Source organism: Rhincodon typus, chromosome 4 (assembly GCF_021869965.1).
Source record: "Rhincodon typus isolate 14 chromosome 4, sRhiTyp1.1, whole genome shotgun sequence".
Lineage (NCBI taxonomy): Eukaryota > Metazoa > Chordata > Chondrichthyes > Orectolobiformes > Rhincodontidae > Rhincodon > Rhincodon typus.
The window spans coordinates 32,353,497-32,369,289 of NC_063335.1; the positions used below are offsets into that span (position 1 = coordinate 32,353,497).

General features: G+C 41.2%; 1 protein-coding gene across 1 annotated transcript in view; it reads right to left on the reverse strand.

Annotated features, from left to right (window-relative positions):
- Positions 1 to 15,793, reverse strand: part of LOC109932115 (clavesin-1-like) — an 88,500-nt gene that overhangs the window by 27,965 nt on the left and 44,742 nt on the right. Inside the window, exon 5 of the mRNA XM_048595902.1 lies at positions 11,773 to 11,993. Within this exon, the coding sequence (XP_048451859.1) occupies positions 11,773 to 11,993 (221 nt within the window). The remainder of the gene's footprint in view (positions 1 to 11,772; positions 11,994 to 15,793) is intronic.

The window sequence follows — 15,793 nt, forward strand, 5'->3', positions numbered from 1 at the left end:
CCGGCCTCATCCCATGACCAACCCTCCCTCTCATCCCCACCTCCTTGGCCTGACTTATTTCTGAGCTCCCTTCCCCATTTCTGAAGAAGGGTTCCGAACCAAAATGTCAGCTTTCCTGCTCCTCTGATGCTGCCTGGCCTGCTGTGTTCATCCAGCTCCACCCTTTGATAAATTTGGTAGTTTGTTTTGAAATCATTACATATGCTATATTTCAAATTAAATTAAATGTTGTGAACAAACGCATTAAAGAAAAGCAGTATAATTGAATGAAATAGTTGTTTGACTATATTCTGCTAATATTTGGAGGCACAATAGCAGAGTGGGTGAGTTCAAATACAATCACATCATTTTCCTTAATGAATAAATCTGGAATACAAAGCTTGGCCCAGTGATGGTAATGATGGACCTATCTGATTGTCATTAAATACCCATCTCGTTCACTAAAGTCTTTTAGAGAAGGATCTCTGCTGACCTTACCCAGTCTGGCCTACATTCAACATTCATAACAATGTGGCTGACCCTTAAATGCCTTAGGAAATGGTGGAACGAGACTCTCAACTGTACTAAATGACTACAGAGACTCTGAAACGTAATAAAACTGGATGGACCACCTGACATCAACCTCGGCACCTGAATTCACACAAACAAATCCTGCCACACTGGGCCTGCCATGTCCTCATCAGTGACTTTAAGCAGATCCATGCCAAAACTGAGAAAGTTGCCCCACAGATCAGTTGACCAAAATCCTTACCTTTTTCCCACATTATGCCTTACATCAAATTTTCCCAACCCCTCTGTCACCATATATGGGTCACCCCTGTTCCAAAGGCAGGCTAGGCCCTCCCAGGAATGATAAATCAGTACTTTGCCATGTAAAGCACTCTGTGCTCCCTGTCCATAATTAAAATCTAGTCATATTTGGGATTGGTATTGATAGAGAAATCATGAGGCAATGCTGTATGTAAACATTACCTCTAATTACACGATAATGCTCCAGGCTTCCATATAGAACCATCTCCCAGTGTCTTGGCTATCATCAGCTTTATATCGCTGATGAAGTAAACCAGTCTATTTACATATTTCATTTAACTATTACATTACAACTACCAACTCAGATTACACCAGCATTTACATACTGTTACACATGTGTCACACATTGGTCCTTGCTTTCAAGTTTGAGGTTGCAAAGTTTCCCACTGAATCTGTATTCAACTTGGATCGTGCATGGAGGGAGCCCTGACCCTACTAGGATGACGAAGGAGAAAGCACGGGTGAAGTAACGAAAGCCATCAGACTCCCATCTATTATAGAGAACTGTGGACATTATTTAATCCTGGAGAAGGTTCACAACTTCAGTGTTTTTTCATGGACAGCTGACACAGCCTAGGATCTTCCAAAGACTCTCCAGATTGACTGAGTCCAAAGCTTTCTTAGTTGGTCCAATGAAGCCCTTATAGAAAGCTTGGTTTTGCTCAGAGCATTTCTTTTGGATCTTCTGAATGGTAATGATCAAAGCTGTCATTTTGGAGATGCTCAGAGTCACACTGGGATGTAGCAGGAGTAGTGTCACCAGGAGCAGTCCAGTAGAGGTGGTCAGGAGAACCGTACTTTGGTGGTCGTCACTTTCCACCACATTTCCCTTCTTCAAGATTGTTTCAATCTTTTGGGACTCTCACTTGATGCCAGGTTTACCATAAAACCAAGGACAGGCTTGGCACTGAGTTGTGCCCTCGAGCTCATACACCTCAGCGCGACGCCCACCCAGGCCTGCAGCCTCAGTTTGGGTTTGAGCTTTGGTTCAACAAATTTCATCCAGGGATGGAGGGTCACTGAGGGACTTGTCTACTGCATGCTGGCAGATGAGTCACGATCCAAGACCATTGAGCCAGAGCTGAGAAGAGTCTCAAAGTGCCCAGTCCCCCTGGTCCTGATGGTGGTAGGGTGGCCTGCCTGGCAGCTAGCACTGGCATAAGACCAGACCAAGTTTGGGTGCAGGGCATGGGAGATATGAGGGTGAATGAAGAGTGGGTGAAATCTGAGGGGTACAAGCCTTAACAACCAGGCATTGAACTGGGCCCTTGTGCCAATAAAACAGAGGTCAAAGGATCTGAACATCAAATCCGAGCTCATCTTCAAGTCTGAATCTTTCCATTCATTATTTCTGTATCTGACAAAATGCTGAAACTACTGTCATGATGATGTGAATGATACAATACGTCCCTCCCACTGTGCTCCTTTTTTTTTGCAGCTTCTGATAGATGACTACAAGATTATCCTTCGAATGCTTTTGCCCATCCAATCATAGTCAGGGCATCTTCAATATTAGCCGTTCTTCCGATCCCTCCCTCATTGTCTTTGGAACATGGATCTAACCTTGTCTCCATCTTCCCCCCATCGACTCACTGCCATTTGGTGAAATCATCTGAAGAGCTCAGTTTATAAATGTTCACGGCAAGCACCTACTCTACCTTTCCTCCGTTAAAATATAATATGTTTATGTGCATGCTGTTGGTATGGATACACAATATTGCTTATGGAAGACTACCCAGTGCTTTTGAAGAGGACACTTTGCTCCACCTGCTAAATATGGAAAATCTCTGTATAGCCTCTCAAGATCTCCTTGGGTTCCCTTTGTTCTGAAATAATGCAGGTTTTCATCGTTTGCTGTCATCTAGCCTGGCTGTGGAGCTTAACTATAGATCCGCCTTGCTTCCCACTGTGGGAAGGGTCAACTGTCTGACTCTGTTGGGACTGTCCAGTCTTCCTAGCTTGACTTTAATCATTAGCTGCCTCTACCCCTTGCTATTTGAAGGAAACAATGCCAGGGCCTGAGATCACTCCTGAAAGTAGTTCTTTCTTCTCCTGGTCCATGGTAGATGTGCCACATTTTCTGAGATCCCATTTCAAGGAATACTTGAACCTTGGAGCCAGGAAGATGGTGAAGCAGCAACATCAGGGGTTTAATGAGGGTGATTCGGGATGCTCAGCAGAAATTCATCTCAAGGTAGAAGAAGCATTATAAGGGGAGGATGAGGCAATCACGGCTGACAAGCGAAATCGGGGACAACATAAAAGCAAAGGAAAATGCATACAATGTGGTGAGATTAGTGGGAAGCCAGAGGATTGGAAAGTCTTTAAAAACCAGTAGAGGATAACTAAAAAAAATCAATAAAAGGGGAGAAGATGATATATGAGAGTAAGCAAGCTAGTAATATAAAAGAAGATTGCAAGAGTTTTTTAGATATATAAAAGGTAAGAGAGAAGCAAGAGCAGACATTGGACTGATGGAAAACGAGGCTAGAGAAGTCGTAATGGGAAAAAAAGAAATGGCAGAGGAACTGAGTAGGTACTTTGCATCAGTTTTCACAGTGAAAGATACCAGTAATATACCAGAACTTTGAGAGAGATAGGGGCAGAGGTGAGTGTAGTGGCTATCACTGAGGAGAAGGTGTTGGGGAAGCTGAAAGGTCTAAAGGTGGGTAAATCACCCAGACCAGATGGACTACACCTCAGAGTTCTGAAGGAGATCGCTGAGGAGATTATGAAGGCATTGGTGGTGATCTTTCAGGAATCACTGGAGTCAGGGAGGGTCCCAGAGAACTGGAAAATAGTTAATGTAACCACCCACATTTAAGAAGGGAGGGAGATAGAAGACAGGAAACTATTGGCCGGTTAGCTTGACCTTGGTCAATGGTAAGATTTTGGAGTCCATTATTAAGGATGAGAGTGGGGAGTTCATGGAAGTGCATGGTAAAATAGGGCTCAGTCACCACAGCTTCATCAAGGGGAGGTCATACCTGACAAATCTGTTAGTATTCTCATAGAGTCATAGAGTCATACAGCACGGAAACAGACTCTTCAGTCCAACCAATCCATGCCGAACATAATCCCAAACTAAACCAGTCACACCTGCCTGCTCCTGGCCCATATCTCTTCAAACCTTTCCTACTCACATACTTACCTAAGTGTCTTTTAAATTTTGTAACTGTGTCCGCATCCACCACTTCCTCAGGAAGTTCTTTCCACATGTAAACCATCCTCTGTGTAAAAAATTTCCCCCTCATGTCTTTTTTAAATCGCTCTCCTCTCACCTTAAAAACTAATGACCTCTAGTCTTAAAATTCCCCCATCTTAGGGAAAAGACACACACCATTAACCCTAGTTATACCCCTCATGATTTTATAAACCTCTATAAAGTCACCTCTCTACAGGAGCTCCAGTAAGAAAGTCCTAGCCTATCGATTCTTTCTTTGTAACTTAAACCTTCCACACCCAGCAACATCCTGGTAAATCTCTTCTGAACTTTCTCCAGCTTCATAATATCCTTCCTATAACTGAGGATCAGAACTGGACACAGTATTCCAGAAGAGGCCTCACCAATGTCCTGTACAACCACAACATGACTTCCCAATTCCTATACTCAAAGGACTGAGCAATGAAGGCAAGCGTGTTAAATGCCTTCTTAAGTGCCTGTCTATATGTGACGCAAACTTCAAAGAATTATGTACCTGAACCCCTATGTCCCTCTTGAGGATGTAACAAGCAAATTATACAAAGGAGAGCCCATGAATGTGATCTGTTGGGATTTCCAAAAGGCCTTTGACAAGATACCACACAGCAGGCTGCAAAATAAGATAACAGCCAAAGGTGTTAGGGCCAAAGTACTGGCATAGATAGAGAACGGGCTGACTGGCAGGAGGAAGAGACTGGGGGTAAAGGTGTCTTTTTCATGATGGCAGCCAGTGACTAGGCAGTGACCACAAGGATCCACGTTGAGACCACAAAAGTTCACGTTATACATTAACAATCTGGACGAAGGGACTGAGGGCATTGTTGGTAAGTTTTCGACGACTCAAATGTCGGTGGTGTAACCGGTTAATATGTTGAGGAAGTGGGGAGGCTGCAGAAGGACTTAGACAGGCTAGGAGATTGGGCAAAGTGGCAGATGGGGGCAAGTGTGAGGTTATGCACATTGGTGGGAAGAATAGAGGCATAGACTATTTTCTAAATGGGGAATGGCTCCAGAAGTTTGAAGCGTAGAAGGGCTTATGAATCCTGGTTCAGGATTCTCTTAAGGTTAACATACAGATTCAGTTTGCAGTTAGGAAATCAAATGCATTGTTAGCATTCATTTCAAAAGGCCTAGAATACAAGTGCAGGATGTATTGCTGAGGCTGTAAAAGGTTCTGGTCAGACCACATTTGGAATACTGTAAGCAGTTTTGGGTCCTTATCTAAAGAAGGATGTGCTGGCTTGAAGGGGATCCAGAGGAGGTTGAGAAGAATGATCCCAGGAATGAAGGACTTTTCATTTGAGGAATGGTTGAGGATTCTGTGTCTGTACTCGAGGGAATTTAGAAGGATGAGGGGGAATCTGAATGAAACTTACAGAATACTGAGAGGTCTGGATAGAGTGGACGTGGAGAAGATGTGTCCACTAGTAGGATAGACTAGGACCCGAAGGAACAGCCTCAGACTGAAGGGACAACCCTGTAGAACTGAGATAAGGAAGAATTTCTTCAGCAGGGGGTTGCTAATCTGTGGAGCTCATTGCTGTAGAGGGCTGTGGAGGCCAAGTCATTGCGTATGTTTAAGACAGAGATAGATAGGCTCTTGATTAGTAAGGGGGATCAAGGGTTACAGGGAGAAGGCAGGAGAATGGGACGGAGAAACATATCAGCCACGACTGAATGGTGAAGCAGACTCGATGGGCCACATGGCCTAATTGTGCTCCCGTACCTTTTGGCGTTATGGTGTTATGAATGTACTGGTCATACTGGAGCATTATTCTGTGTTAAACAAAACAAGTTAATTCACAACTGGTGTTTTCTTCTGGGTTATGAAAAGCACTCCATGATTCTGTGAAGGTCATATTCAGTGAGACATGAGGGCAAACAGCAATTCCCATTTCATAACATCTAATACATTAGTTGAGGGCTTGTGTCATTTCAGGCTGAAGAGATTGCTATCTGTTCAGAACTAGATGGATTATCCATCAATACTGCAGCATTGAAGAGCACAAGGGCCATGATACATCCCTGCTTCATATCATTTCAAAATCAAAAGGGTCAGTGTATTCACCACACAGTCAGTGACTCTGGCAGTCACTCCATTTGTGAAACTGTAGTATCAGGTTTACAGCTTGATCGAGATATCCAAGTTTAGTTAAGACTTTTCACAAGGCCTCTCTATTTCCTGTGTCAAAGCCTTTGTCAGTGCAAACAAAGGCACAGTAGAATCCCATCTGTTGTTCACAGTATTTACCATGTAATCGCCAAGATTATGTTGCAAGTGTCAAGATGTAGCCTGCAATAATTTTCACTCAGCAAAGTGACTCATCAGGATTATCTCGACCCAGAAGATGTTTCTACAGCTGTCTACATTAAATAGGATTGCTAATCAAACATGCATCTTCTCCTCAATGTCATATGATATCCAAATATTCCGTTAGACCCCATGCATCCATCACCTTCAGCCTTGCTAATCTACACTTGCTGCTGCTTCAGCAACACCTTCACATTAAAATTCTCTTCCTTGGCTTCAAGGCCTTCGACAGCATCACCCTTCCCCATCTCTGGAATCTCCTCCAGCTCCACAATCTTTGGGGATATCCATTTTCCACCAATTCAGACTTCACCATAATCGCTGATTCTAATCACTCCACTGGGTGGATGTGCCTTCAAATACTAGGTTCCTAAATTCTGCAATTGTTTCTCCACTTTGCTCCTTTAAGACACTCCTTAAAGTCTACCTCTTTAGCCAGGTTTTCAGCCAGAACCACGGAAATGATAAAGCATAGAAAGCAGTCAATCATCCATCTTGGACAGATGCCATTTCTTATCCCACCTTCCTGCACATGGCCCCATTACCCTGCACCTTATAGCACTTAAGGTGCAGAACCAGGTACTATCTTATGTGACAAGTTTGTTTGATAATGTTCCTGTAAAGTGCCTTGGGACATTACACTGTGTTAAAGGGTGACATATAAATACAAATTGTAGTTGCTATGCTCAGACAATGGAGTTATATACACAAGCAAAGTATCACCACAGAAGAGAAGTTTTGATAGGCCTTCAACCACCAAGATCCATCAAGGCTAGTTCACCTTCCATCCCATAGTACAACAATGATGGTCGATGGATCTTGCAGAGGTGGTGTCAAAGTGGTACTGCCAGTGGGCTTGTAACTCAGAGATCCAGATTAATGCTCTGGGACACTGACTACCTCCCACCAGGGTAGGTGTAACATCTGAATTCAATTAAAATCTGGAATTAAATACAGCCAATGGCAACCATATAAAATGAAGTTTTAAAAAAGACACTTAATTCACTAACATTGTTTAGGGAAGGAAATCTGTCTGTCTGTCTGTCCTTACCTGATCTGGCCTTTACGTAATTCCAAACCCACATCAATGTGGTTGACTCTTGATTGCTATCTGAAATGACCCTAGTAATATACTGAGCTCAAGGGGCAATTAGGGATGTGCCATAAGTGCTGGCCCAGCCAGCAACACCTTGTCTTCCCTAGACAAGTCGAAACTGCTTCTCAAAACCTATCTTGCATGTTCTCCTTTAGAATTTTAAAATTAATGGTTATGCTACCTCTTCCTCTTTTCTTTTCCAATGAGAACCAGCTGCTTTTCAGATTGCAATCCATCCATCTTCTCAATCATTCCTGCTATTCTTTTCTATTGCCTTTTAGTCTTTCCAATAATCTGTTTTGTACTTCAGTAGCCCCATCTGTGCTCAGTGTTCCACAGATCCTTGTACGAATTATGTAGGAAATGGCAGATTAGCTCACTATAGAGCTAATAACAGGCTGTAATGGCTGATTTACTGATTTCATTCCATCCAGCTTTGTTGTGGTGCCTCCAATTATAGTCAACCACGACCTCCAAATCTCAATCATTTCCTGTGTATATTTTATACATTTAAACAACAGACTCTTTCGGGAGATTTTTTTTGGCCCCATCAAACGCACTTTGATTTTTATTTACATTAAATTTCATTTGCCACCTAATTACCCACGTAAGCAATTTCCAGAGATACCCAAATCCTCTTGTAGCTCTTATCCTCTTTGAGTTTTGGAGTCCACCACCTTCATCAACTTTGTATCGCCTGCAAGTTTAGCTAATGAGATTGTGAGTCCTCACTCCACATTAATCTGGAGATCACTGAACAAAAGCAGTCCACAAACAGACCTCAGCGGGAATCTAAGTGTAACATTTGCCTGGGTTGAAGACAATCTCTGTATAATTACCTCTAACAGCCACACAATCGCATATTGATTATGGATCAATTCCAGGAGGAACTGGATCAAAGACCACACTGAAATCCAACTTCAACATATTCATTGACTTGACAAGCTCTTTTGTTATACCTTCAAAGAAAGTAACTAACTTAGATTGACAAGAACTCTCCTTCATGAATCAGTACTTGCCATTCTTCAAAACTGTATTTCAATCCATCTGCTCCATGATCTAATTCTTAATGAGAACCTCTAAAATATCACCCACTGCGGTCATCAAAGGCAGTGATCTGTAATCTAAAAAAAAAGTGAATAGTTTTTGCCTTTCCCCAGTCCATTGACACTTCTCTGTGACATATCAGAGAGAAGCTCCTCAGGTAACTCCCTGGTACTGTCATTGTGAAGTCTGTGGGAGGGCACCTCATTTACGTGGGACAAACACAAGTGGAAAAATTGCCACATGCAAAGAAGGAAAACAATGCACTGAGAAACACACGCCAACGTATCATCTTTGCAGCTAATCATGTGAACCAACTCCAGTGAGGAAGATCCCAGTTTAAATAACGTGATTGGTACCTCTCTCCTATTAAATGAACTGCGCAGTGATCCAGTAATGCTAATGTTAGTCTAGTGATTGTAACAAGGTCAGCCAGGTGGACCTCAGGATATGAGTTCCCAGATTGGGGCTGTTAATCTAGTCCAATCAGGGAGCCCTGGCTGACAGATAAAAAGGGGAACGTCAGAGAAACTGGACTCTGGTAGCTGACTCTGAATAAAGCAGTAGTAAAGTCAAGGACTGTTTATGTGTAAATAAAGGGCCATTTGGTGATGGGATACCAGCCTCTGTGGAGTTATTTCAGTTAGAAACTGCTATTACATCTGTAACATAGCTAACGATAGTATTAGTAACATTGAAGTAAAGTCTTCATTTTCATGTTTCAGAAAAAAATATCAATATAGCCTGCAAGCTGAAACCTTTCTTAAAATATGCTCAAATGTGTGATGAAAATAAGAGCTGAATTTCCATGAGGATGCTGGGAGGCTGTGTCAGGAAAGTTCCCACCTCCACCAACCTGCCTCCATGTAGAAGACCTCTGGGCGAGGCATGGCCGGGATAGATTTGGGCCCAGCTCCTCCGGGTACAATGGAGGCAGCTGGATGGTGAGGCTGCAGCCTGCAAAACCAACAACAATTTACTGGGACATCCATTCAATTAATTAATACATCTGGAGAATTGTTGAGAAAGTCGTGGGATCCGTATTTGTTATATTTTTGCTTGTTTGCTGTCAATCACAATCTAGCCCTCACCTACCGCCCCTTGCCCCTTCATGTTCCTCAAAACTGTCATTCTGCCCTTATCTACTATTCCCTTTCCATACTTCCCCTATTTCCCAAGCCTCTTCCACGTATCGCATTCTTCCCATGTACATTTCCCATGTCCCATTGCTCCCAAATCCCCTCCAAGCTCTCATATCCCCATGGTCCCTCGATGTTCCTGGTATCTCCCATGCCCTCTCATACTCCTTGTATTCCCCATTCCCTTTCCCTAATGTCCACGTGTCATTCTCCCAAGTATGCACAATGTGCAGAATCAATGAATCATTGCTAATTGTGGTAAGTTTTTGAAATGTTCATGAAACTGACGATAAGTAAAAAGAATTTGACAATCAGCATGAAAAAGCCGCTCAGCTAATAACTTCAGAGAAGTACCAATCACCCATAGCTATTTATGGTGTCAATGACAAAAACTATTAGCCATTTCACACCTCTTAATCTTTGTTTAAAAAATATTGAAATTGAAAAACACTATTGTTAAAATAACTTAGTAAAAGGTTGAAAAGATATCAATAAAATAAAGCTTCAGCTCTCCTTTGTCAACATTGCCTGCTTAGCTAAGTACTTAATCGATCTTTGGAGTTCAGGCAAGCATTCATAATGAAGTCATCTGGTAACTATATCAACAAAAGCTAGTCGAACAGATGCCAGACATTTCTCTTTCCAGGTGGCCTCACAGTAACTCATACCAAATCTAATGTTCAAATTCCTGTGCAGTCTGCCTTCAGAACATAAGTTCCCTGATAGAATTTGAATAAACTGGCTGAATAATTTAACAGCACAATTGTGTATGACATCTTTCTTCTTCTGAAATCTAACATGTTGGATCATGGTCAAGCCTCCATGTGAGAGACCAGATATTTAAAACTGAGATGAGAAGAAATTTCTTCACTCAGAGGATGGTGAACCATTTTGAGTCTCTAACCCAGAGGGTCACAGGGAAAGATCAGTTATTGAACATGTTCAAAACAGAAATTGTTTGATACATGGATCATGACATCAAAGGGTATGCAGGAAAGTGGCAGTGATATAGATGATCAGTAGTTCTTCCATCAGAGATACCCTTGGTGATGAGCACCATGGAGAAACCTGGTGTGAGTTGCCCATGTGATTTAAAATAAAACATTATTTTTGATGACTTGTATGCAGTGATCAATAGGCTGAAAGTTTTGGAACACAGTGGTGAAAAATTATCCCTTAAAGAGCGTTCATCATCCAGTCACAAAATGCAGACTAAATTGAGTATAGTGATGTAATTGATGATAGGATAATGAAATGGATCTACCTCCTTGCAATTCATGACAATGAAACATAAAGGCCAGTGCAGTGACACAGTGTACCACTGCCTCAGATGTTAGCTCATTGAATGTCAGGCAAACCCAACCCTGTCAACATTTTCCAGACTCATTTTCTGATCTCAGTCAATGGCATAGCAAGACCCCCAACAGAGATAAGGAATAGTTCCACAATAACAGACAAATTTGGACTTGGTATGAAAGTGAAGTCAAAGTTACTCCCTAAGAATTACAGGTGAGTTTGCCTTGTACATGATGCCAAACTGATTCAGGATCTAAGACTGCATGAAACACCCAGGCTCTCAAGTTAATTGCAGCTGGTATTACTAACACAGATTCAGATCATGATTTCACAGTCACTTTGGAAATTAGTACTGTTGAATACAACAAAACTGATTTAATTTAATAAATCCTGAATTCCAGGGCTCATTTCAAATTCCTTATTAATTGATTGTATTTTCATGTTCTCTCCTGACAGAGGTTAGACTACACTGGGACACAGGTCAGGGAAGTGGGCTAGCTTCTGGCAAATTTCTAAGTGACCATGTTTAAGGTTTTAGCCTCAGACAAATGTCGAGGGGTGATTTAACTACAGGCTTTTAGGCATATCCCACCCATACTTATTCACCCTCCAGCAGGAAATGCTCAGCTGATGATTTGCCTCTTTCTGGTCAATGGATGCTCAGGCCATACAGATGAGCCTAGCTGAGATCAGACCTGTGCATACAGACTGGCTCTGTCTGCCTCAGCACCACAAGGCATGGTCCATCTGCCTACTAACCTAACGGGTGATTTTAATTTGACATTATTATAAAATGCATTACAAGACAACAGAAATATGAGCAGATTTTGAAAGCTGCAGTGGGAATCCAGTAGAATAATTAGACTGCACAAACCTCTTCATGTGCTTGGGAGAACAATCGCTATCATGATTATCCAGCATTGAACTGTAGTAATTGTAAGGATATTCAGTGTCATCATTATACTCTGGACCAAGCAATGTTCGAGCCCAAGTCCCCATGTCATAGGGGGGCAGCGTGCCCCCAAACTCAGATGGCAGGTATTCTGGATGGATCAGCTGATGCAAATTGTTTAAATTGTTACCATGGAGAAAGATCTGAAAACAAAATAAAAGATTATGTAAAACACAATCACATATGCAATCAATGCAAATCAATAGTGTTAGACTGAATTTTATCTATGATAGAAAAACTAAACTGTCCATTTAATGATACTTTACTTCAATTAAGATCACAAAACACTACATATTCAATCTTAGAGATAGTAAGAACTGCAGATGCTGGAGTCAGAGATAACACAGTGTGGATCTGGAGGCATTTCTGCAGCCCATTTCTGAAGAAGGGTTCCGACCCGAAACGTCAACTTTCCTGCTCCTCTAATGCTGCCAGACCTGCTGTGTTCCTCCAACTCCGCACGGTGTTACCACATAATCAACCTTTATAGAATGCACAAATAGTTTTGTTTGAAAAAAATATAGATATGTACAAGTCACTGGTGCTGAGGTAAAATAATAAAACAGTGGTTTAGCAATGTAATCTGTAATATGTGGCTTCAGTTCTCTATGGGTTTATGATATCATCATGCTGGCTGTGAAACCCTTTACAAGACAAATTCAGCTTCTTAATAACTTTTCAGACACTCAGCCAAAATTGATGTTCAGAATGGGAATGGCTCAAAGCAGAGGGAATATTTAACCTGCCACTGGCATTAAAATGTTTGATTTAAAATATTGCAATTCTCAAATGCACAATATTTATCACAAAATTGAAAACCAATTACAAGGGGACAAATCCAATTAGCCCATCTGAAATAACTGCACAAAGGCTGGTATCCCTTCACCAAGTCACCTTTTATTTGCATATGCACAGCACACTGGCTGTGATCAACCAGCTCAGAGTCAGTCCCTGAATCTCCTGTTTATATCTGTCAGCCAGGGCTCCCTAACTGCCCCAGATTAACAATCCCAATCAGGGATCTCATAGTCAATAATATCCACCTGGTTCCAATCACTATACCATCTTTGTTCAATTACCCATGGAGACAGTCCAGCCTCTTCCTCCGTTCCACATGCTGACATCTGGTTCTATCCTTTTATTCATCTACATATCAATGCAATGTAGCACTTAAGTGACTTATGTTAATCACCTGAAAAACCTTTTAGACTTTTAAGCAATGCTTTCATTGGAAAAAGAAGTCAGGGCATTGCAAAAGTTATAGCACGAGCGATGACCAGTTTCATTTCTAGTGCAAGAATTGCAGTGAACTTTCAGAAAGAACTGCCTAAAATTGGCTTACAATTGAAGTTTAATTTACAGATGTTTACAAGTGATAATAAATGGATGTCACTTTCTGAAGACTGCAATATATTTCAGAATAAAAATAATAATCTAACATGACTGTAGTTACTTTCCCTAATCATTTCCAAAACACTGACTAATTATTTAAATTATGATCTTTTTCCTTTTTATTAGCAATGCTCAGTTTGTTAACAGGGCATTATTGTGAATTTAAATAAGAGACTAGCTCAGCCTCAGCTAGAGTATTGAGCCCATGGGCACCACATGTCAAGGACATGTGAAGACATTGGAAAGAATGCAGAAGAGAATGGCTTCAGGGATGAGGAATTTCTGCTGTAATGACAGTTTTGGAGAAGGTGGGACTGTTCTCCTTGGAGAAGGGGAGACTAAGAGGAGATCTTACTGAAGTATTCAAAATCACAAGAGGTGTGGTCAGAGAAAATAGGGAGAAAGTGTTCCCACTCGTGAAAGGACTGAGAACAAGAAGGCATTTAAAGTAATTAGGAAAAGACATAAAAATGAGATAAGGAGTAACGGTTCCATGCAGTAGGTGACTCGGGTCTGGAATACGTTGCCTGAGAGTGTGGTAGAGGCAGGTTCAGTTGAGGTATTCAAAATGTAATGAGATGATTGCAAGGGAGCAATGTGCAGGATTATGAGAAGAAGGCAAGAGAATGGCACTAGGTGAGCTGTCACAGATACCATGTGCTAAATACTTTCCTTCTGAGCTGTTACAATTCTTTAATTCTGAAAATGAAGAGTTTAACAGTTCAAAAGAAGTTTAGTATGAAAAGGTAACAGTGCAGGCTTAGCTGCACTACCTTGCTAGAGATGAAACTATTAGACAGTTCACAGGCAGAACTGATGAAGACACACTATCACACATAGTCAACATAAATACAGTCTATTATTGGGTTCACTTTTCTGGCCAACGGCATTTATTGTTGATGGTTGGTTGGCTACAGTTTCAACATTTTCACTCATCTAAACGTTAAATCCAGGGATTAAGAGCTAACATGAATTCATCAAAATCCTAATTCATACAACCAATTTAATGAACAATTAATTTCAGTAGTTGTCAATCACACATTGTCATCAGGCACAATGGTGACACCTGGTGGCTCAAAATAAATACAGTAATTGCTTTCACAAATACAGAAATTGCTGGTGAAACTCAGCAGGTCTGGCAGCATCTGTGCAGAGAAAACTATTCAGAACTGACAAAAGGTTACTGGACTCAAACATTAACTCTGTTTCTCTACAGACATGACCAGATTTGCTGGGTTTTTCTAGCACTTTCTGCTTTTCTTTCACATCTCTATCATCTGCAGTTCTTTGCTTTTATTTTACAGTAATAGCTTTGTTAGCTCATAAATCTGGGTGACAGATTGCGTTTCCCTGCCTTTAGATATTTTTTGATGGTGACATATGCAATCTTGTAAAATCTTAGAGCGATCTATGTATAAATTCTATCCGATCTGCTGAGTATTTCCCGCAAATGCTCTTTCCAATCAGATTTACAACATTAATAAGCAATGTTTTGCTTTTTTGATGAAAATGTAAGTATTGTGGCTCAGAAATTTACCATAACTCTGCTTTTACTTCAGTAGCTTTGCAAAAGACACAGCCAATTCAACACAAAACACAAGTTTTAAACTAACAATTTTAAGCTAGGTCACACCATAACTGTGGCACTGTTGAAAAGTGTTTTCACTTCACATATTTGGAAGAGGTGCTACAAACCCAGATAAAGGGCACAGACTGACTCCACATTAAAGCATAGAATCAGAATCTGATTTACACTGCAATATGTGAGCATTGTTAGTCTGATTGGTGATGCAGTTATATGGATGAATTAAGCATGATTTGTCAAGACATTTTTCAATCAATAATAATTATTTAGAATTTAGAATATCTCAGAGGTGATACCTTATTTTTTGATGAACAGTAGAAGTGGTCATTGGCAGGTTTTGAGGAGGGTTTCCATTGATATTTCTTGTACATGCTGCTGAAACATATTGTATACTGTAACCACCTGAATATTTTCTCTCTTACCTACTGAAGGAGTGGCAGGCTGCAATAACACCAGTGAATTAACTGGAGACAGGAAGAATTGCTCCAGGGCTATCACAGGCCGTACTGTCCAATTAAGGATGATCATTTTTGTCAGACATTACAGCCCAAGGCAAGCTTAAAGGGCATCCTCAGGGAATTTGTTTTATTTTTAAACCAATCTGTTCAGGGAATTTACATCAGATGTCAAGGATAAGTGGGCCTTGAACCCAGGCCTTCTGGTCCAGAGTGCGGGATAGTACCACTGTGCTACAACTCCCCTCAGGGAATTGTCCTCCACCTAACAATCATTGGCTGATTCATCACTGGCTTTCGATCCAGGAGAATTAGAGCTTGGTGACCAACCATTCCATAGAGTTCAGCTCCATTCACAATCCCTCTGGTCATGAAGTAATCAGTGCTGGTCAATACTGGATTCGGCTGGCAAGAGCCTTGTAATGACCAATGCAAACAAAAGAAATTTTGAGGCTTAACTTTAAATAGCAACACTTTAACTGAGGACCACAGCATCAATATTGTAGAATCC